A 20867-nucleotide genomic window follows, 5' to 3' on the forward strand; every position below is an offset into this window, starting at 1 on the left:
TTTACTTTAAAATGTTTTATTAGAATTTTGATAAAAGCAAATACTTGTATATAAGACAAATACAGGAAATAGAAGCTCTCTACTTGAAGTGCCCCCTAATTTTCAGGCATTCTTCCCCCAATAAGGTGACAGCTGCTCACACAGGGTAATACAGGAAAGTTGTCAGTTCTCAGGATATGCCCAGCACCAGGCAGAAGATATTCTTTGTGTCAGCAAATTCCTGAAAATTCATAAAAAGAACATTAGAACCATATAGAATGTACCAATACAAATGAACGATTTCATGTCCTTTGCAGAAACATGGATGCAACCAAAGGCCATGATCCTCAGGTGAATCAATATAGAACAGAAAACCAGATACCGTATGTTCTCACTTGCAAGTGGGAGCTAAATGTTGAGTATACACTGAACCCAAGTAACGAAACTGCACATAATACCCCCTAAATCTACAACAAAAGCTGAGGCTGGGCATGGTAGCTCACGTCTGTCAGTTCCAACACTTTGGGAGGCCAAGGCAGGAGAATCACTTGAGCCCAGCAGTTTGAGACCCAGCTTGAGCACCATAGTAGGACCCCATATCTACAGATTTTTTTTTTTTTTTTTTTTTTTTTTGAGACGGAGTCTCTGCCGCCCGGGCTGGAGTGCAGTGGCCGGATCTCAGCTCACTGCAAGCTCCGCCTCCCGGGTTCACGCCATTCTCCTGCCTCAGCCTCCCAAGTAGTTGGGACTACAGGCGCCCGCCACCTCGCCCGGCTAGTTTTTTGTATTTTTTAGTAGAGACGGGGTTTCACTGTGTTAGCCAGGATGGTCTCAATCTCCTGACCTCGTGATCCGCCCGTCTCGGCCTCCCAAAGCGCTGGGATTACAGGCTTGAGCCACCGCACCCGGCCAGATTTTTTTTTTTTTGAGATGGAGTCTTGCTCTGCCACCCAGGGTGAAGCGCAATGGCGCCACATCAGCTCACTGCAACCTCCACCTCCCAGGTTCAAGCTACTCTCCTGCCTCAGCCTCCTAAGTAGATTACAGACAGGCACCTGCCACCACGCCCAGCTAATTTTTGTATTTTTAGTAGAGACAGGTTTTCACCATGTTGGCCAGGCTGGTCTTCAACTCCTGACTTCAGGTGATCCACCCACCTCAGCCTCCCAAAGAGGAGGCGATTACAGGCATGAGGCACCGCACCCATCCTCAAATTTAAAAAAAAAAAATTAGCCAGGGATAGGCTAGGCGAGGCTTGCGGTGAGCCGAGATCGCACCACTGCATTCCAGCCTGGGCGACAGAGCGAGACTCGTCTCAAAAAAAAAAAATTAGTCAGATAGTGGTGCATGCCTGAGTCATTAGCTACTCCAAGGGTGAGGTGAGAGGCGAGCTTCCACCCAGGAGGTTGAGGCTGCAGTGAGCTGTAATTGCACCACTGCACTCCAACCTGGGTGAGAGCAAGATTGTCTCAAAAAACAGAATAAAATTGTCAGACATTATGGCTCACACCTGTAATCCCAGCACTTTGGGAGACCAAGGTGGGCAAATCACCTGAGATCAGGAGTTCGAGACCAACATGGTGAAACTCCATCTCTACTAAAAATACAAAATTAGCTGGGCATGGTAGTGCATGCCTGTAATCCCAAGTACTCGGGAGGCTGAGAGGCAGGAGAATCACTTGAACCCGGGAGGCAGAGGGTGCAGTGAGCTGAGAATGCGCCACTGCAGTCTAGCCTGGGCGACAAAGCGAAACTCCATCTCAAACAAAAAATAAAAATACATGTTGTGGGCTGGGGGCGGTGGCTAACACCTGTAATCTCAGCACTTTGGGAGGTCAGGCGGATCTCTTGGTCAGGAATTCAAGACCAGCCTGGCCACCATGGTGAAATCCTGTCTCTATTAAAAATACAACAATTAGCCGGGCCTGGTGGCGCATGCCTATAATCCCAGCTACTTGGGAGGCTGAGGCAGGAGAATTGCTTGAACCTGGGAGACAGAGGCTGTAGTAAGCTGATATGGCATATCATATCATGATAAAGAGTGTACCACTGCACTCCAGCCTGGATGACAGAGCGAGTCTCAAAAAATACACAAAACGTGTTGGGGTGGGGCACAGTGGCTCACTGAGGCAGGAGATGAAGACCAGCCTGTGCACAAAGTGAGACCCTGTAATATAGTTTAGATCTGTCTCCCCACCAAATCTCATATTGAATTGTAATGGATCACTGGGATGGATTCTTCATGAATGGCTTAAGTACCATCCCGTTGATGCTGTGCTCATGACAATCAGTTCTCTAGAGATCAGTTTATTAAAAAGGTGAGGCAACTCCCAGCCATTGCTGCTGCTCTGGCCATGCTACATCCCTACTTTTCTCTGTACCTTATGCAATATAAAGTATCATGAGGCCTCCCCAGAGGCTGAGCAGATGCCAGCACCATGCTTCAAGTACATCCTACAGAACCATAGCCAATCAAACCTCATCATGTAAATAACTGGCCATAAAAACGTGAATTACAGGAGATTCTAGGCAGCATGAGGGTGGATCAGGTGGGTTCAAAGATCCTCAGAGAAAAGCTCAGAGACTCTAGTCCAACCAGATCATCATTACCACTCCAACTGAGCCAAAACAAAGGATAGTCACCATAGCAACGAAGGAGAACAGGCATGGCTCTCCACCTCTCCCAGCCTGAAGGTCAAGTCGCAGGAATCATTGTCTAAGCATGACAGCCATACAAAGCTTCTTTCCACGAGGGGGAGGTTCCAAACCTTAGGCCTTCACTCAGGTTAGTGCAGAATCTCTGTGAAGGAGCATTGTCCCTGGCTGGGCTTCCAGAGCTCACATTCTAACAAGGTGAAAACAAGACAATTTGAGAATAAGCAGAATTACGGCTCTTCCATTGGTCCCTCTTAGAAACCCAAGTATCCAGTTCCCTAAATGAGTCAGAACTTAGTTTTGACATCATGACCAGCATCAGAGACTCTAGTCTGTGAAATCATCATTCCCAATTAGGGAGATCTGGATCAAGGGAAGCCCTTCTGGAAAGAGATCTATCTAGTACATTCAAACAAAACACAACAGTCCTAATACATATTGGTCTAACAAATGAGTCCAAGAACGGACGTTAGAAAGGGAGTAGTAGAAAGTAATTTAAAACTGCAGAGAACAGCTCCTCTGGGAGGTCTCAGTGTACTCCTAGTTTACAGTAGAAATGAGTGGAGTCAGGTTACCCAGCCTTCAACAAAAATACGGGGATTTATTAAAACGTAAAAATACAGGCCAGGTAAGGTGGCTCACGCCTGTAATTCCAGCACTTTGGGAGGCCGAAGCAGGTGGATGACCTGAGTTTGAGACCAGCCTGACCAACATGGAGAAACCCCGTCTCTACTAAATACAAAATTAGCAGGGAACAGTGGCACAAGCATGTAATCCCAGCTACTCTAGAGACTGAGGCAGGAGAATCGCCTGAACCCAGGAGGCAGAGGCTGCAGTAAGTGTAGATCATGCCACTGTACTCCAGCCTAGGTAACAGAGTGAGACTCTCCCCCGGTCCCCCAAAAGAGTAAAAACACAACGGTCACAAGGAAAATGATGTAAACCAAAAAGTAGTCTCTAGAAAGTTACCAACACCAGGTGCAGAGACTCACCCCTGTAATTCCAGCACTTTGGGAGACAGAGGCAGGAGGACTGTTTGAGCCCAGGAGTCGATACCAGCCTGGACAACATGGTAAAAGCCCGTTTCTGTAAAAAAACTAAAAGTTAGCCAGGCGTGGTGGTAGCACGTGCCTGTAGTCCCAGGAGGCTGAGGTGGAAAGACCACTCGAGCCCTGACGGCGGATGCTGCAGGGAGATCCTGGTGTTGCGCTCCAGCCTGGGCGACGGAGCAAACAGTCTCAAAAACAAAATAGCAATAACAAATACAAGGGTCACCAGCTGTGGTACGTGGATAGCTCAAAAAAGAAAAAAGTGGCAGGGCGCAATGGCTCACGAGGTCAGGAGATGGAGACCATCCTGACCAACACGGTGAAACCCCTTCTACTAAAAATACAAACATTAGCCGAGTGTGGTGGGGCGGGCCTGTAGTCCCAGCTAGTCGGGAAGCTGAGGCAGGACAATCGACTGAACCCGGGAGGCGGAGGCTGCAGTACTGTGTTCTTGCCACTGCACTCCAGCCAGGGTGACAGGCAGACTGTCTCAAAAAAAAAAAAAAAAAAAAAAAAAAAAAAAAAAAAAAAAAAAAAAAAAGGCAGGGAGGCGCATAATGCCCCATGAACGAAAGCCTGCTTGGGAACAAAGCTTTCCCAAGAGGCACTCAAAAGGCTCTCGCACCTAATACTCACCTTTACTCAAGGATAACACAGCGATGAACATCTTACAATTCCTAACGGGGAAATGAAACACAGGAACAAAGAATTAGAGATCTTGGCCATGAACCCCTCGTTGAGCCCGGTCTAGGAATGTTGGACCGAGGGGCGGTCAGAGCGCTGCGGTGATGGCGTCAGCGACACACTCAGAGTCACCTGGGGTCATCATCACTCCCCTCCTCTCCCCGGGCAACCGTCACCCCCATTTTACAGTCACTCGCACAACCCCACTCACAGTTGTGATGTCGCGATTAGTTAGCAGGGGCTGTGGCGCCGCTAGCCGAGTTCCAAGGAGAGGCACCAGAAACTCTACAGTGTGCAATGGTAGTTCACGCAGCTCGACTGGGGACCGCGCTCTCCTCCCTCGGCCAGGCCACGACGTACCCGCCCGCTGGCTGCTGCGCAAAGGCAGGGCAGGCCATTGGGATCCCCTGCTCCCCCTCACTCAACAGCAGGGCCTGCAGCACGCGGCACGAGAACATCACAGCTCTTCTACTAGGAACCCACGAGCCCACTCCGCAGAGAGAACTAAAATGGTGAGGCCGGGTCTATTTATAGCGGCGCCGGGTCGGGGGCCTGATGGGTATGGCTGTTTTCTTATCTGCCTGGCCAAACGCGCGGCATTTTCCCCATTGTTCATCCACATAGAACTACAACAAAGTGAAAGAAAGGCCAGGAAAGTATGTTTCACCCCCTTCTGGGCAAACATTCGGAGATGCTTTCTGAATTTTGAAAAACAAAAAACAGGGACCTGTCTGGCCAGGCGGAAGAAAGTCCCTGGCGCCAGCAGGCCAGCGGCAGCCGGATGCTGTTCATAAGCCGCTTCGCAGGAGCCCAAGGTCGCTTAATGACCTTGGGACTCCGCTGGAGCGCGCTCGCACCTGCGCCAGTTTAGGGTCCAGCTGTCCCAGTTTAGGGTCCAGCTGCCACAGTTTAGGGTCCAGCTACCCTGACACTCCGCACGCCGTTCCCCCAGCGAAATCTGAATTCGTCTCCCAGCTCGATCCCGCAGACTGTCAGGCTCCTTAAGCTTCAATTAACCAAAACAAAACAAAAACCAAAATCACAAAAGCCAGGTGGGGCGTAATAGGTCACTCCTGTGATCTCAACACTTTGGACAGGCCTAGACAGAGGATCACTTGAGGCCCGGAGTTCGAGACCAGCCTGGGCAAATAGTGACACCCAACCCCCGTATCTATTTAAAAAATAAATAAATAAATAAGAGCATTTTTGAAACTCATAAATCATTTCAAATCCCACCTTTCTGGACCCTTTCCTATCTCCCTCATTTATAAACGTGTATGATGTTTGGTGATGTGTGTTGTGTGTGTTGGTATCTTTTTCTTCATTTTTTTTTTTTTTTTTTGAGACGGAGTGTCACCCAGACTGGAGTGCAGTGGCGCGATCTCGACTCACTGCAACCTCCGCTTCCTCGGTTCAAGCGATTTTCCTGCCTCAGTCTCCCAAGTAGCGGAGATTACAGGTGCACACCGCCATGCCTGGCTAATTTTTATGTTTTTAGTAGAGTCAGGATTTCACCATGTAAGCTAGGCTGGTCTCGAACTCCTGACCTCAGGTTATCTGCCTGCCTAGGCCTCCACAAAATGCTGGGATTACAGGCGTGAGCCACCAAGCCCAGCCTGATTTAGAGTAGATATCTCTAGGCTCAGTTTTGGGGAGGAAGTGTTAGGGACACCTAGCTGATATGTCAGGAAGAACACCTTCAGGAAAGGCTTGTGTGGGAGGACAACCCATTACCGTAATCTTCTCAGCTTTATGCTGTGCAGCCTTTTTCTCCTTTCCTCATATATTTGCTATTTTTTAGAGTATTCATGAAAAAGGACAAAGAGGCTACTGTTCGTAAAACCTAGGGTAAAACCATCATTTAGAACCGGACACGAACTACTAAATGCCAACGATATTCAGGCAGGCAGTGGGGGAAAAAATCTTTGGCTCCTAAACCATCACTTGTTGCTCTCTAATTTGACCTTGGATGCAGCTCAAGTGACCACTTCCATATGCTAAATTGTCAAAAAAGGTTCTAGAATACCTAATATAGAGGAGAATGGGATGAGGATTACAGAGGTGATACAAAGAACCTGACTCATCTTTCCTTTCTGGCCATAGCCCCAAACTCTCATTCCTCCAGACCCTCACTTGGATAATTGCAGCTAGGGTGACCATAGCTGAAAATGTTAGTCTACCTCACATTTCTGCTCAAAACGATCTTAGAACTTTTGAAGTGAAGCTATTCAGACAAAATACTTTATTTTAAAAGGAGGCAACGAAAGCTAAATTAGTCTAAATAATTTGACTTGGTCACCCAAGTTGGGATTTGCAGAGCCATAGTCTGAACTTCCACTTCATTGTTGCTGTTTTGCCCATCCCGCAAGTTTTATTTTTTATTTATTTTATCTTTTTTTTTTGAGATGCAGTTTTGCTCTTGTTGCTCAGGCTGGACCGCGGTGGTGTGATCTCAGCTCACCACAACCTCCACTTCCCAGGTTCAAGCAATTCTCCTGCCTCAGCCTCCGTAGTAGCTGGGATTACAGGGATTCGCCACCAAACCCAGCTAATTTATTTCTTTCTTTCTTTCTCTTTCTTTCTTTCTTTCTTTCTTTCTTTCTTTCTTTCTTTCTTTCTTTCTTTCTTTCTTTCTTTCTTTCTTTTTCTTTCTTTCTTTCTTTCTTTCTTTCTTTCTTTTTGACATGCAGTCTCACTCTAGCCCAGGCTGGAGTGCGCTGGCATGATCTTGGCTCACTGCAACCTCCACCTCCCGAGTTCAAGCGATTTTCCTGCCTCAGCCTCCCCAGTAGCTGGGATTGTAGGCATCCACCACCATACCCAGCTAATTCTATTGTGTTTTTTTTTTTTTTTGAGACAGAGTCTCACTCTGTCGCCCAGGTTTCAGTGCAGTGGTGCAGTCTTGGCTCGCTGCAACCTCTGCCTCCTGGGTTCAAGGGATTCTCCTGCCTCAGCCTACCGAGTAGCTGGGACTATAGGCTCGTGCCACCACACCTGGCTTTTTTTTTTTTTTTTTTTTAAAGTAGAGACGGGGTTTTGCCATGTTGGCCAGGCTGGTCTTGAACTCCTGACCTCAGGTGATCCACCGGCCTCGGCCTCCCAAAGTGCTGGGATTACAGGCGTGAGCCACGACGCCCAGCCAGCTAATTCTATTGCTTTTTGTGGAGATGGGGTTTCACCATGTTGGCCAGGCTGGTTTTGAACTCCAGACCTCAAGTGCTCCGCCCGCCTCAGCCTCCCTAAATTCTGGGATTATATGCATGAGCCATCGCACCTGGCCCATTTTATTTGATTTTAAAATTGTTTTTGTAAATTGACAAACTTCAGTTGTATATATTAGGTACAAAATAGTCATTAACTATTAACACAATATGGAGTAATTAAATCAAGCTAATTAACATATCACCGCAAATACTTTTGTGATAAGAACATTTGAAATTTTGAAATATACACTATTTTTTTTTTTTTTTTTGAGACGGAGTCTCGCTCTGTCGCCCAGGCTGGAGTGCAGTGGCCGGATCTCAGCTCACTGCAAGCTCCGCCTCTCGGGTTCACGCCATTCTCCGGCCTCAGCCTCCCAAGTAGCTGGGACTACAGGCGCCCGCCACCTCGCCCGGCTAGTTTTTTGTATTTCTTAATAGAGACGGGGTTTCACCGTGTTAGCCAGATGGTCTCGATCTCCTAACCTCGTGATCCACCCGTCTCGGCCTCCCAAAGTGCTGGGATTACAGGCTTGAGCCACCGTGCCCGGCCTGAAATATACACTATTAACTATTTTCACCATGCCCTGCAATATATACCCCCCAAAAAAATAAAAACAAAAACACAAAAACAGGCAGGGCGCAGTGGCTCACGCCTGTAATCCCAGCACTTGGGGAGGAATAGACAAGGGGATCGCTTGAGCTGAAGAGTTTGAGACCAACCTGGGCAACACAGCAAGACTTAGTCTCTACAAAATGCAAAAAATTGGCCGAGCATGGTGGCACATACCTGTAGACCCAGCTACTCAGGAGGTTAAGGTGGGAGGATTCCTTGAACCCAGGAGTTTAAGACTACAGTGAGCTCTACTGTGCTCCAGCCTGGGTGACAGAGCAATATCCCGTTTCAAAAAAAAAAAAATACAACTCATTCCTCCTGAGGCTTTGTTCCCCTTTCACATCTCCCCATTCCCCCATCCCACAGCCCTTGCTAACCACCACTTCTTCTCTGCTTCTGAGTTCTACTGTTTAGATTCCACATATAAATGAATATGAGCCGAGGTCAGGAGATTGAAACCATCCTGCCTAACCCCATCCTGGGGTAAAACCCCATCTCCACCAAAAATACAAAAAAATTAGCCAGGCGTGGTGACACACGCCTGTAGTCCCAGTTACTCAGGAGGCTGAGGCAGAAGAATCGCTTGAACCTGGGAGGCGGAAGTTACACTGAGCCGAGATCGTGCCACTGCACTCCCGCCTGGGCGACAGAATGAGAGTGAGACTCCATCTCAAAAAAACAAAAAAGTGACTTTTTTTTTTGTGGACTCCGCTAAGTGCAATGGGGAGAGAAAACAACCATGATCCCCTCTCAGCACCACCCCTCCCTCCTTGCTCCAGTTAACCCACCTCAACCACCCCTCCAACACCCTTTTGAAGCTGCCATCCCTACTTTTCCCTGAAACAAGCCCCACTCTAATCAAGACGGGCACCTGCAATTCCTCTTAAGGCCCACAATAAAGCCCTAACAAAAATATGTGTAGCCCTAACTCCTACACGTGTAACTCTTCAGAAGTACTGTCCTTTTCAGACTATATAGATGGAATTCAGACACTATCCCTCCCCAAATATCCATTATCTTCACATATAAACAGATAAGAACAAGTTTAACATTTTATTTTTCATATTTAAGTAAACAAATTATAAAAACATACATTCCCAGCCTTTGTAGTGTTTTCCCAAAGCAAAAAAAAAAAAAAGAAGAAAGAAAGAACTCGTACAGAAGGTGGCAGTGTTGATTCATTTAAAGGGAACGAAACACCCTTACAGTATCAACATTAAATGCAAAGAATTATAATGAACATATTGGTTGTACTACAAAAATAATGAAGCCAGCTAATTACCATCAGGATACAACTTTACAAAGAAGTGAAGCAGCAAAGAGCTGAAGTAGAAATGACATAGGAAAACAGCAGCAAAGTCCTTGAGTCCAAACAGTCCACCTCAAAGACAAACATAATAAGGAACGAAGGTCCCTAATCCACCTCCTCAATGGTGGGGCCTGAACCAGACCCTCCCTTGGGACCCTGAGCCCCGAAGCCGCCAGGCCCAGGACCACCCGCACCCTGGTACAGTCCGCTGATGATGGGGTTACACACCTGCTCCAGCTCCTTCCTCTTGTGCTCAAACTCGTCCTTCTCGGCCAGAGTGTTGGCATCCAGCCACGAGATGACCTCTTGACACTTGTCCAGCACCTTCTTCTTGTCGGCCTCGCTGATCTTGCCCTTGAGCCCCTCATCCTCCACGGCGCTCTTCATGTTGAAGGCGTACGACTCCAGGGCGTTCTTGGCTGACACCCTCTCGCGCTGCACCTCGTCCTCCGCTTTGTACTTCTCTGCCTCCTGCACCATGCGCTCGATCTCCTCCTTGCTCAGGCGGCCCTTGTCGTTGGTGATGGTGATCTTGTTGGCCTTGCCGGTGCTCTTGTCCGTGGCCGTGACGTTCAGGATGCCGTTGGCATCGATGTCGAAGGTCACCTCGATCTGGGGCACGCCCCTGGGGGCCGGAGGGATGCCGCTCAGCTCGAAGCGCCCCAACAGATTGTTGTCCTTCGTCATGGCCCTCTCGCCCTCGTACACCTGGATCAGCACCCCGGGTTGGTTGTCCGAGTAGGTGGTGAAGATCTGTGTCTGCTTGGTGGGGATGGTGGAGTTGCGCTTGATCAGGGCAGTCATCACGCCTCCGGCCGTCTCCAGCCCCAGCGACAGCGGAGCCACGTCCAGCAGCAGCAGGTCCTGCACGTTCTCGGACTTGTCCCCCATCAGGATGGCCGCCTGCACCGCCGCCCCGTAGGCCACAGCCTCGTCGGGGTTGATGCTCTTGTTCAGGTCGCGCCCGTTGAAGAAGTCCTGCAGCAGCTTCTGCACCTTGGGGATGCGGGTAGAGCCCCCGACCAGGACCAGGTCGTGGATCTGGGCCTTGTCCAGCTTGGCGTCGCGCAGAGCCTTCTCCACGGGCTCCAGGGTGCTTCGGAACAGGTCCGAGCACAGCTCCTCGAACCTCGCCCTGGTGATGGACGTGTAGAAGTCGATGCCCTCAAACAGGGAGTCGATCTCCAGGCTGGCCTGGGTGCTGGACGACAGGGTCCGCTTGGCCCTCTCGCAGGCGGTGCGCAGCCGCCTCACGGCTCGCTTGTTCTGGCTGATGTCCTTCTTGTGTTTTCTCTTGAACTCCTCCACGAAGTGGTTCACCAGCCTGTTGTCAAAGTCCTCCCCACCCAGGTGGGTGTCCCCGGCCGTGGCTTTCACCTCGAAGATGCCGTCGTCGATCGTCAGGATGGACACGTCGAAGGTGCCCCCGCCCAGGTCAAAGATGAGCACGTTGCGCTCCCCCTTGCCCGTTCTGTCCAGGCCGTAGGCGATGGCCGCCGCCGTGGGCTCGTTGATGATCCGCAGCACGTTGAGCCCCGCGATCACCCCCGCATCCTTGGTGGCCTGGCGCTGCGAGTCGTTGAAGTAGGCCGGCACGGTGATCACCGCGTTGGTCACCGGGTAGCCCAGGTACGCCTCGGCGATCTCCTTCATCTTGGTCAGCACCATGGACGAGATCTCCTCGGGGTAGAATGCCTTGGTCTCCCCCTTGTAGCTCACCTGCACCTTGGGCTTGTCTCCGTCGTTGATCACCTGGAAAGGCCAGTGCTTCATGTCCGACTGCACCACCGGGTCGCCGAACTTGCGGCCGATCAGCCGCTTCGCGTCAAACACGGTGTTCTGCGGGTTCAGCGCCACCTGGTTCTTGGCCGCATCCCCGATCAGCCGCTCGGTGTCTGTGAAAGCCACGTAGCTGGGGGTGGTGCGGTTGCCCTGGTCGTTGGCGATGATCTCCACCTTGCCGTGCTGGAACACCCCCACACAGGAGTAGGTGGTGCCCAGGTCGATGCCGATCGCCGCGGCTTTGGCCATGCCGGTGCCCTGCTGTCTGCTCCGCTCCGAGATTCGGGACTGGAAACGGCGGACGGGACCCGCGACAAGAGCTCACTCCTTCGGAACGCCGGAAACTCAACGCGCTGATGCCTGCAGCCGCACACGTTCGCTCTGGGAAAGCCTTGGGACCGAGGGAGTCACTCTCAGAAAAGAAAGCCGATTGTCGCAGCAGCTCCTGAGGCTGGCCGTTTTCCGGACCCCTGGCCCCTCGGCGTTTATAAGTCGTGGCGGAGACCCGCCTTTTCCTTTCTGAGCCAATCACTGAGCTCGATGAGGCTGCCAGGTCGGGAATATTCCAGGAGTTTCGCCTCCCGTCCTGCCCCCCAGCCTTCCTTGGACCAATCAGAGGCCAGGGTGCCGCCCTCTGCTCAGAACTCTCCAGAGTCTTCTGGGATTCACTGGAGGTGACAGGGGCCCTGAGAGGAAGGGGGAGTGGCGGTGGGAAGGGCGTTGGTCTCCATGGCGATGCTGGCCGCTTGCCCTTCAGTAGGTAGTTGACAGGAAGGGCCGGCTCGGGGCTTGTAATTTTAGGGCGGTGCAAAATTGGTGACTTTGGAGACCACCAAAGTGGTGCAAAATTGATGACTTTGGAGACCACCAAAACCCGAAAGTTATCTTGCTTCTCGAAGGAGGCGGTGCATGGTTGTGCCTAGGAGACTCTGATTGGACTGTGTCTGTGAAGGACGGGGCAGCTTTGGGTCCTTTCTCCAAGGCACCTAATGGCCTAGTCGGCCTGAGAAACGACCCGACTCTCCCGGATGTTTTTTCCATCGTAATGGGAAGAAGGAATGAGATAATACAATATAGTTTTTGACATAATCTTTAACCTACAAGGATGGGACATCTGGGAATAGGAGCCTTTATATTTTCACAAGGAAAGCAGTTGTGTAAACAGGCAGTTCTTAGCAAGACAGGGGCACCCATCCAAGGAGGAAGGGAGGCGCTGGTCGGGTAGTGGGAGGGGTGGGTCGGCCGCACCCCTGCCTCCACCCTCAGCCGCTCCCCTCTGCTGCAACCAGGAGTTAGAAAAAATTTTCCTTAGTATGTAGGCAGTCCTTAAGGCATTTTGGGTTCCTCCATTTCCCTCCCCATTCCTAGCTTGGGGTCCGGGACACCTCCTTTCTACTTTCTCCTCAATTCCTGTTTCACTCCAGGACAGTATGTAGAACTAGGACCTCACAGTCCCAAATAAAATTTTCTGTCTGTCCCTGAAATCCCTAGGCTGTCCACCGTTTTTAGGTCAAATGTAACAAGATGGTGAGCCTGGGAGGGAGGTGCCGGGGGGGGTGTTTAGCCCTCTTTAACATCACATACTACAGCTGTTTGGCAGGTGGCCCTCTAAGCAAACTGTGGAGTGATGCTGGAAATCAGGAGGGGTTGGGACCCAGGTTCTAGCTCCTCTAAAACCTCAGGTTATGTGTCTTAAGTTGTTTGTTGTTTCCGTTTTGAGACAGTCTGGCTCTGTCCCCCAAGCTGGGGTGCAGTGGCGTGATCTTGGCTCACTGTAACCTCCACCTCCCGGGTTCAAGCGAATCTCCTACCTCAGCCTCTTGAGTAGCTAGGATTACAGGTGGGCGCCACCACACCCGGCTAATTTTTGTATTTTTAGTAGAGACAGGGTTTCACCATGTTGGTCAGGCTGGTCTCGAACTCCTGACCTCCTGATCCACCCACCTCGGCCTCCCAAAGTGCTGGGATTACAGGCATGAGCCATCATTCCCAGACAGTTGTTTTTGTTTGTTTTGAGACTCTCACTCTATCGCCCAGGCTGGAGTGCAGTGGCGAGATCTCTGCTCACTGCACCCTCTGCCCCAGGGTTCAAATAGTTCTGCTGCCTCAGCCTCCCCAATAGCTGGAATTACAGGATGTGCCACCACTCCCGGCTAATTTTTGTATTTTTAATAGAGACGGGGTTTCGCTGTGTTGGCCAGGCTGAATGTGTCTTAAGTTTTTATCCTGGATTGCAACTTCCTGCGGATTCTCCTTCCTCCTGTTTGAAATACAATTGCATTTAGTAATTTACTTTCCCTTTTTTTTCCCCTTCATTCTTAGTGTGAATGCAAGACCCTTTTGTTAGGCATCTGAAAGGAAAATGTGAGGGGGTTGAAACAATAGTACTGTGTTTACAACCTATCACAAAAAAAAAAAAAAAAAAAAGGAAAAGAAAAGAAAAAAAAATAGTCTCATTGCCATGCCGACGTTCCTTGAGCACAAATGGAAAGAAGAAGTTATTGATGAAGGGAATAATACTGTTTTTAAACACTTTGCTCAATTGGCATTTTTCATATGCACACCACACACACACACACACACCTGTCCACTATCAAAACACCTCTTCCTGGAATTCAAGGGTATTCATTTGTTTATAATTCACTGATCTAAACTGATGTTGCAAATAAATTGCTTTAACAATCTGTGTGTGTCTATATGTGCAGGTCGGTGATAACTTTCACATTCAGCGTTAGCTCCCTAATGAATCACCTCTCTAAACTAGTCAAACCAGTCAAACTTCAGGAATTTTCCCAAACATTTCTCTATGAAATGTCTGGCTGGAGATTCTCCCAAACTTTCATCTTAGCTGCACAGTGTAGCAACACTTCCAGAGACCCTTAACCTCACCCCTCGCTCTGGAAGCTTCCTCACTATCAACTGCTACTACTGGCAGGTCTGGATTCATTCCTTCCCTCCTGCCAAATCTACAATTTAAAATAGTTCTCTGAGGCCAGGCACGGTGGCTTATACCTGTAATCCTAGCACTTTGGGAGGCCGAAGCGGGCAGATCACCTGAGGTCAGAAGTTTGAGACCAGCCTGACCAACACAGAGAAACCCCATCTCTACTAAAAAGGCAAAAAAAAAAAAAAAAAAAAAAAAAAAAAAATTAGCTGGGCAGGTTGGCGCATGCCTGTAATCCCAGCTACTTGGGAGGCTGAGGCAGGAGAATCACTTGAACCCAGGAGGCAAAGGTTGCAGTGAGCTGAGATCACGCCATTGCACTCTACCCTGGGCAACAAAAGTGAAACGCCTTCTCAAAAATAAAATACTTATCTGATTCTGTTGAGAAACATAAAAAGTGGGGGGTGGGTGGTAAGAGGGGGAGAAAAAACCCTCTCTATTGGCATGAAGCAAAGGGCATCACTGTCTCAAGTGCCTGGCAAGTAGATGTGGTGTTGGGGCCCCAAATCTTGGATGCTCTCCGGATAGCAGAAAAATCCAATAGAAATGCTGTTTTTCTTGAATCAGTCACACTAGTCAGATTCTACAGTGCTATAGTTGACCTAGCTTTTAAGTGAAGCCTGTATGGACTAGACTGGAAACCCACACATCCATATTCCTTGTCCATTTCCTGACAAGGAGAGGGTCACTTGAATTTTCTTTCTTTTTTTTTTTTTTTTTTTGAGACAGAGTCTTGCTCTGTTGCCCAGGCTGGAGTGCAATGGCACAGTCTTGGCTCACTGCAACCTCCACCTCCCAGGTTCAAGCGATTCTCCTGCCTCAGTCTCCTGAGTGGCTGGGATTAAAGGTGCACACCACCATGCCTGGCTAATTTTTGTATTTTCAGTAGAGACGGGGTTTTGTCATGTTGGCCAGGCTGGTATCGAACTCCTAACCTCAGGTTATTCGCCCGTCTGGGCCGCCCAAAGTGCTGGGATTACAGGCGTGAGGCACCGCACCGCCTCTTATTTCCTTTTAGACTGGATGCTTCCCAAGGCAGAAATCCAGTCACAAGTTTAATTGCTGTCTAAGGTGAATATATAAGAACCCCAGGAGATTTTTCAAAACTTTAATGTGATTAATTTCAGAATTAGGTTTTTACTGGATTCTGTGTTTGGAAGGATCAGAGCTCAGATTCCCCAAACTGAAAGCTGGGTCAGATGGTTTCAAAAGGAAAAGAGAACTGAAGAGGGAGTGCCAAGAACATAACTGCTACAGCAGTGTGGGGTAAGAGAGCTTTCTTCAGGCTGACTCTGCAGGGTGTTTTCCTTCCTTCTCTCTCTTCTTTTTATAGTTCCTCAAACAGTAGTTGTCTTAATTTTGTTCGTTTTAAAAGATGGTATAGAGCGGGAGCGATGGCTCACGCAGCACTTTGGGAGGCCGAGGTGGGTGGATCACCTGAGGTCAGGAGTTCGAGACCAGCCTGGCTAACATGGCAAAACCCCGTCTCTATTAAAAAACACAAAAATTAGCCGGACGTGGTGGCACACACCTGTAATCCCAGCTACTCAGGAGCTGAGGCAGGATAATCACTTGAACCCAGGAGGTGGAGGTTGCAGTGAGCTGAGATCACTGCACTCCAGTCTGGGTGACAGAGCAAGACTCTGTCTCAAAAAAATAATAAATTAAAAAAAAAATAAGATGGTATAATTTTAAGTTCATCCAGACAAAAGCAAAAGAGTTAATTGATATGAAATCTAGCGGTAGGCATTCTTAACTGAATGAATGACATACGCTTCAATGACAAAGAGAACCCTGGCCATTTCCAGCAGCACGAAAAGAAAAAATCTGGGAAGGGAAAATCCTGGATTTGCATCTGCGCTCTACTTCTTTGGTGAGGCTGTTTTTCTTTTCAACAAGGAAGTACTTATAAGTTGACTAAATAACACAAGTTTTGACGTGTTCATCTCTAAAACAGCATTAACAATATCTGGACTGGGTGTGGTGGCTCACGTCGGTAATCCCAGTGCTTTAGGAAGCCAAGGCAGGCACTTGAACTCAGAAGTCCAAGATCAGTCTGGGCAACATAGTGGGTGGGACACCATGTCTAACCAAAAACTTTAAAAGTTAGCTGGGCGTGGTGGCAGGTGCCTGTAGTCCCAGCTACTTGGGAGGCTGAGGTGGGAGGATCGTTTGATCACAAGAGGTCAAGGCTGCAGTGAGCTATGATCACACCACTGCACTCCAGCCTGGGAGACAGAGATCCTCTCTGAAATTAAAAAAATAAAATAAAAATTCCCTACATGATCAAAGAAAATATTATATTCTCCCTCCTTTTATTGGGGATCCCATACTCTCAGATGTGACTCCTAGTCATTCTTATTTAGGTGTTTAAAAGTTGGGGACCATTAGTAGGACTACAGCTGCTTTCAGCTTAATGTAAAAACTGTCCTAAGATCTGCAGGCACAGGCCATTCAGTCAAACCTTTTCATTTTCAAAGAGAGCACCAAGGATCAAAGAAGTTCAGTGGCTTGATCTGGTTACCCAGACGACAGGTTACAGAACTGGTGATTGGACCCACACGTTCTCACACTTATTTTGTACTTCTTCCCACACTGGCTTATCAACCTAACTGGGTTTTGTTTGCTTTTAATTTTGTGGTTAGACCTAATTGTTGTATTATCTAAAAAGGAAAACAAATGAACACAGTGCTGGGCTCTGCGAGCATTAAGGGCACCTCAGGTTTGTGATCAGCCAGGGACTCCCTTCCTGGCTGCTGCTCCTCTCTTCCGACTCACGACCACGGCCCCTACAAGCTCTTGCCTTCCCCACCTTCCAGCCCTCCCAGCCCTGCTTCTCCTTTCTGATAGAACAGATTGCTCAGGCAGAAAGAGGGGAAAGGAGGGGGGAGCCCTGTTACTATGGCAAAGTTGGCATACAGTTCACAGAATCTTCTGGACGTTAAATATAGAGTCCTGACTAACCTTGATGTTTTAGGACCGCTTGGCGAGGGGAGAGAGAGAGACTTGGGTGGCGCAGTTTGTTGGGCAGTGTCCCTAAGAATGACACAGCAGTTCTCGCCTTGAAGGTCAGAAAACTCTAGAAACTTCGGGCAGAGCCAACCACCGGGGAAAGAGCCTCAGCCAAACCTGAGGAAAGGCGGGGGAGCGCGGTGGGGAGGAAGAAAAGGCTGGGCCGCTGGGGCCTGAGGGCGGGGCTGGCTTCGGGGCTGCCTGTCCGACTCCTGCGTTTTCCGATGTGTTTTTTTTCCAAAAAGGGATTAAAGGAGGAAAGAAAGAAGGACCTTTCGAGTTTCTCTCAACTAGGTAACTTACGAGACGAAAATATTGGAGAGTTTTGTAACTTTCATACAACTAAATCAGATGCATTGGGTGGCCAGAGGCGAGAAGAGAAGGTCCCCACCGCCCGCGGCCAGCGCGCACCCGTCTGTGCGGGGACGCGCGACTGATGGGAAGGGAGTGGGGGACGGAGTCCGTTGGCTTTTGCCTACCGCCAGCTCAGCGCCCCGTTCTAGTCCCTCGCCCCGTGAGGCATCAAGAGAATAAGAAAATTAGACCCTCAGGAGTGATTCTCGGTTGCTGGGCTCCTCCGTAGTCCGAACCTGTGAACCTGCTCCAGCCCTTCTCCGGTGCCCTCCCTTCTAATTTTTTTTCAACTTTTTTTTGAGACAGGGGCTCCCAGGCTGGAGTGCAGTGGTGCAATCACGGCTCACTGCAGCCTCCATCTCCCGGGCTCAAGCGATCCTCCCTCCTCAGCCTCCTGGGTAGCTTGTTCTCTAGGTCCGCACCACCACGCCCTGCTCCTTTTTCTTCTCCAATTATTGATTGGGCTGGACACAGGCCAGCGGGGTGGGGCGGGTTTAACCCGGTGTCTGGAATGCTCCGCTGCACTACCCCTCAAACATCCCTTTAAATAGTGGTGCTAGGAAAGGACAAGGGCCCGGTGGGCTTACTCCCTCTGGCTGAACTGCACCTGATAGATACCTCAGGGACGTTTCCCAAGGGGACGGATTTAGATCAATTAGTGGGAGGAATGGTAGCTGTCACAATTTTTTATATTCACGTAAGGATCGCCCCCTCAGAAATCGCCAATATTGCCCTCCCCCGAAATAACCTCATTTCCTCTTTTAGCCTAAAGCCGTATTATTTCTGCCCACTTCTCTCACATCTATAAAATACTGTAGTTAATTTTTTGTTTTGGTACCTTTTTCGTCTTTTGAAGATGACAAGAACTCTAAAGGCCAGGAGTAACAATAAGTGTATATGTTACAAAGTAAAATCCTGGGTTCAAAAGCCATATAAAATCAAATTTATTATCATAGCCTGCTGCCTTCTGAGGCCTGGTATAGGAAGGCAGGAGGTGATTGGAATCGAGGGGATATCTGTATTAGTTTTTCCACACCTGCAGTTATTTTTCCTGTTGCACTTTTCCTCCTTCAAAGTTCCTCTGCTACTCAAAACATCACTTCGTTTATGGATGGCGCTGCATTCTCTTTCCTAATTCCACAGCTTCCTCAACCTCTTTTCTTGAGGTTACAAAGTGAATATTTCAAGGTACAGTACTCTGTGCTAGGGTATGCAGGCAAGCAATAATTTGTATATATTTCTTGTTAAAACATCTACTAATAAGCTTGATTGATAGGGCCATAGGAACTCTCTTATTGCCTCCATTCAATGTTATGTCTGATGATTTCTCTACTGTTTCCACAAAGGCATTTGGTAGGTCCTTCTCAATCTCCACCCTTTTCCAACTACCCTTTTCCCCACCCATGCCACAGTAGTGGTAGTTGCTCCTGGTTTAGAGTCACTATAGGGTCTGCAGATCAGAGTCACAAATGCTACTGCAGCTCTGAAGGGGAGAGGAGGTCCTATAGCAAAAGCATATTCCCATAAAGATTGATTTACATTGTGGCCAAAGTCCACAGTACTACAGTTTAACTACCATAAGAGATAAGTGTTCCTCTATAGGCTGGCCTGGAAACCTAAGCATTTCATAGTTATTTTCTATTTTCAAACTTCCAAAGCAAGGTCTACCTGTATGTGTCATTTCCCATAACACTGGATTTTCTTCATAACAAGTATTTAGTGAATGGTTTGATGGGCTTTGAGGTACACATAAGCTCATAAAGTGCTTTAATGTAAATATTGATACAATTGATTTTTTTCTTTTCTTTTTCTTTTTCTTTTTTTTTCCAGAGACAGGGTCTCACTCTGTTGCTCAGGCTGGAGTACAGTGGTGCAGTCATGGCTTATTGCAGCCTTGACCTTTACAATGTTATGCTACCGTCAACTCTATCTGGTTCCAAAACATTTTCATTGCCCTTAGATACTATTTATTTTTTCATTGAGACGGAGTTTCACTCATTGTCCAGGCTGGAGTGCAATAGCACGATCTTGGCTCACTGCAACATCTGCCTCCTGGGTTCAAGCGATTCTCCTGCCTCAGCCTCCCAAATTTCTGGGATTATAGGTGCCCGCCACCACGCCCAGCTACTTTTTTGTATTTTTAGTAGAAACGGGGTTTCACCCTGTTGGCCAGGCTGGCTCAAACTCTTGACCTGAGATGATCGACCCGCCTCGGCCTCCCAAAGTGCTGGGATTACGGGCATGAGCCACTGCGCCCGGCTGACACAATTTATTTTTATTTTTTGACATGAAGTTTCACTCTGTCATCCAGACTGGAGTGCAGTGGCGCAATCTCGGCTCACTGAAACCTCTGCCTTCCGAGTTCAAGCGATTCACCTGCCTCAGCCTCCCAAATAGTTGGGATTCCAGGTGCCCACCATCGTGCCTAATTTTTTACTTTTAGTGGAGCAGGAGCAGGGAGCGGGGGGAGGGGGGAGCCTCACCATGTTGGCCAGGCTGGTCTCGAACTCCTGACCTCAGGTGATCTGCCTGCCTCGGTCTCCCAAAGTGATGGGATTACAGGCGTGAGCCACCATACCCGGCCAGATACAATTTATTTTTAAAGGGGCTCACTCCGGGAGCTTTAAAGATTGTAGTGGGCGTTTTCCAACAAGGAGGGAATTACTTCTGGGATGCTAGCAGCTGGGGCATGAAGCATCTCCAAGGGAAAGTGCATGGGAGTGAAGTCTGTATGTAGGTCTTCCTGGCTTGGGTGCTCACTGGGGTACTTAAATTGTAGGTGATAACTGCTAAGAATGTGGCATTTCTATTTTAGTATGCTTTCAGTCATAAGAGAGGCAACAAGCCAAACCCTTCCATTTTAAAAGATGACAACTAAAGCACATGTGCATAACTCAGCAAGCCAGTGCATGTACCCCTATTTTTTCACTTTGAAATGTAGGACACTCCTTCCATTCCATGTTGAATCTAGATTAAATATCAAGTCCATAAGCTTATTAGGTGTACCTACAGGAGGTAGGAGCACTGGCCTCCCATCTAACTGCATCCTCTCTGACCACTTTTGCAGAAACATCCCCCACCCCACCCCACCCCACCTCTTTTGAGACCAATCTTAAACACCAATTTGAGGCTACCCTCCCAGGTGTTAAACTTTTTCTGTACCCTCAGGCTAAACACCCAATTAGCATCAACAAGCTTTACTATTTTTTTTTTAACTTTCTCTTTTTTGTGTGTGTGTAAGACAGAGTCTCGCTGTGACGCCCAGGCTAGAGTGCAATGGCGT

At 48.7% G+C, this 20867-nt stretch overlaps 2 protein-coding genes and 4 non-coding genes across 8 annotated transcripts in view; 1 reads left to right on the forward strand and 5 right to left on the reverse strand.

Moving 5' to 3' along the window:
• Positions 1 to 4869, reverse strand: LOC102143138 (uncharacterized). Of its 2 annotated transcripts, none has more exons than XR_012434001.1 (4): positions 4579 to 4869; positions 4320 to 4360; positions 3627 to 3720; positions 1 to 220 (listed from the first exon to the last, which is right to left on the reverse strand). It is a non-coding gene; the product is annotated as an uncharacterized protein (transcript). The 2 variants fall into 2 exon arrangements; XR_010586027.2 differs by lacking the exon at positions 1 to 220 and adding an exon at positions 2685 to 2824.
• Positions 2515 to 2597, reverse strand: LOC135970736 (small nucleolar RNA ZL8). Its single transcript, XR_010586597.1, has one exon. It is a non-coding gene; the product is annotated as a small nucleolar RNA ZL8 (small nucleolar RNA).
• LOC123573221 (small nucleolar RNA SNORD52) lies at positions 2919 to 2985 on the reverse strand. Its single transcript, XR_006697951.1, has one exon. It is a non-coding gene; the product is annotated as a small nucleolar RNA SNORD52 (small nucleolar RNA).
• Positions 4454 to 4516, reverse strand: LOC123573226 (small nucleolar RNA SNORD48). The gene has a single exon (XR_006697955.1). It is a non-coding gene; the product is annotated as a small nucleolar RNA SNORD48 (small nucleolar RNA).
• HSPA1L (heat shock protein family A (Hsp70) member 1 like) overlaps positions 4577 to 20867 on the forward strand; it is a 25023-nt gene continuing 8732 nt past the window's right edge. The window contains exon 1 of one of the 2 annotated variants that reach the window (XM_045390168.3): positions 4577 to 4879. In XM_045390168.3, coding sequence (XP_045246103.2) covers positions 4665 to 4879 — 215 coding nt within the window. In that variant the 5' untranslated portion in view covers positions 4577 to 4664. Of the gene's footprint in view, positions 4880 to 17405; positions 17525 to 20867 lie in introns of those variants that run through there. The other variant, XM_065542989.2, reaches the window with a different exon arrangement.
• Positions 9223 to 11736, reverse strand: LOC123572795 (heat shock 70 kDa protein 1A). The gene has a single exon (XM_045390170.2). The coding sequence runs from the start codon at positions 11521 to 11523 to the stop codon at positions 9598 to 9600; it is 1926 nt and encodes a 641-aa protein (XP_045246105.1). The 5' UTR covers positions 11524 to 11736; the 3' UTR covers positions 9223 to 9597.

This window comes from Macaca fascicularis, chromosome 4 (genome assembly GCF_037993035.2).
Source record: "Macaca fascicularis isolate 582-1 chromosome 4, T2T-MFA8v1.1".
NCBI lineage: Eukaryota > Metazoa > Chordata > Mammalia > Primates > Cercopithecidae > Macaca > Macaca fascicularis.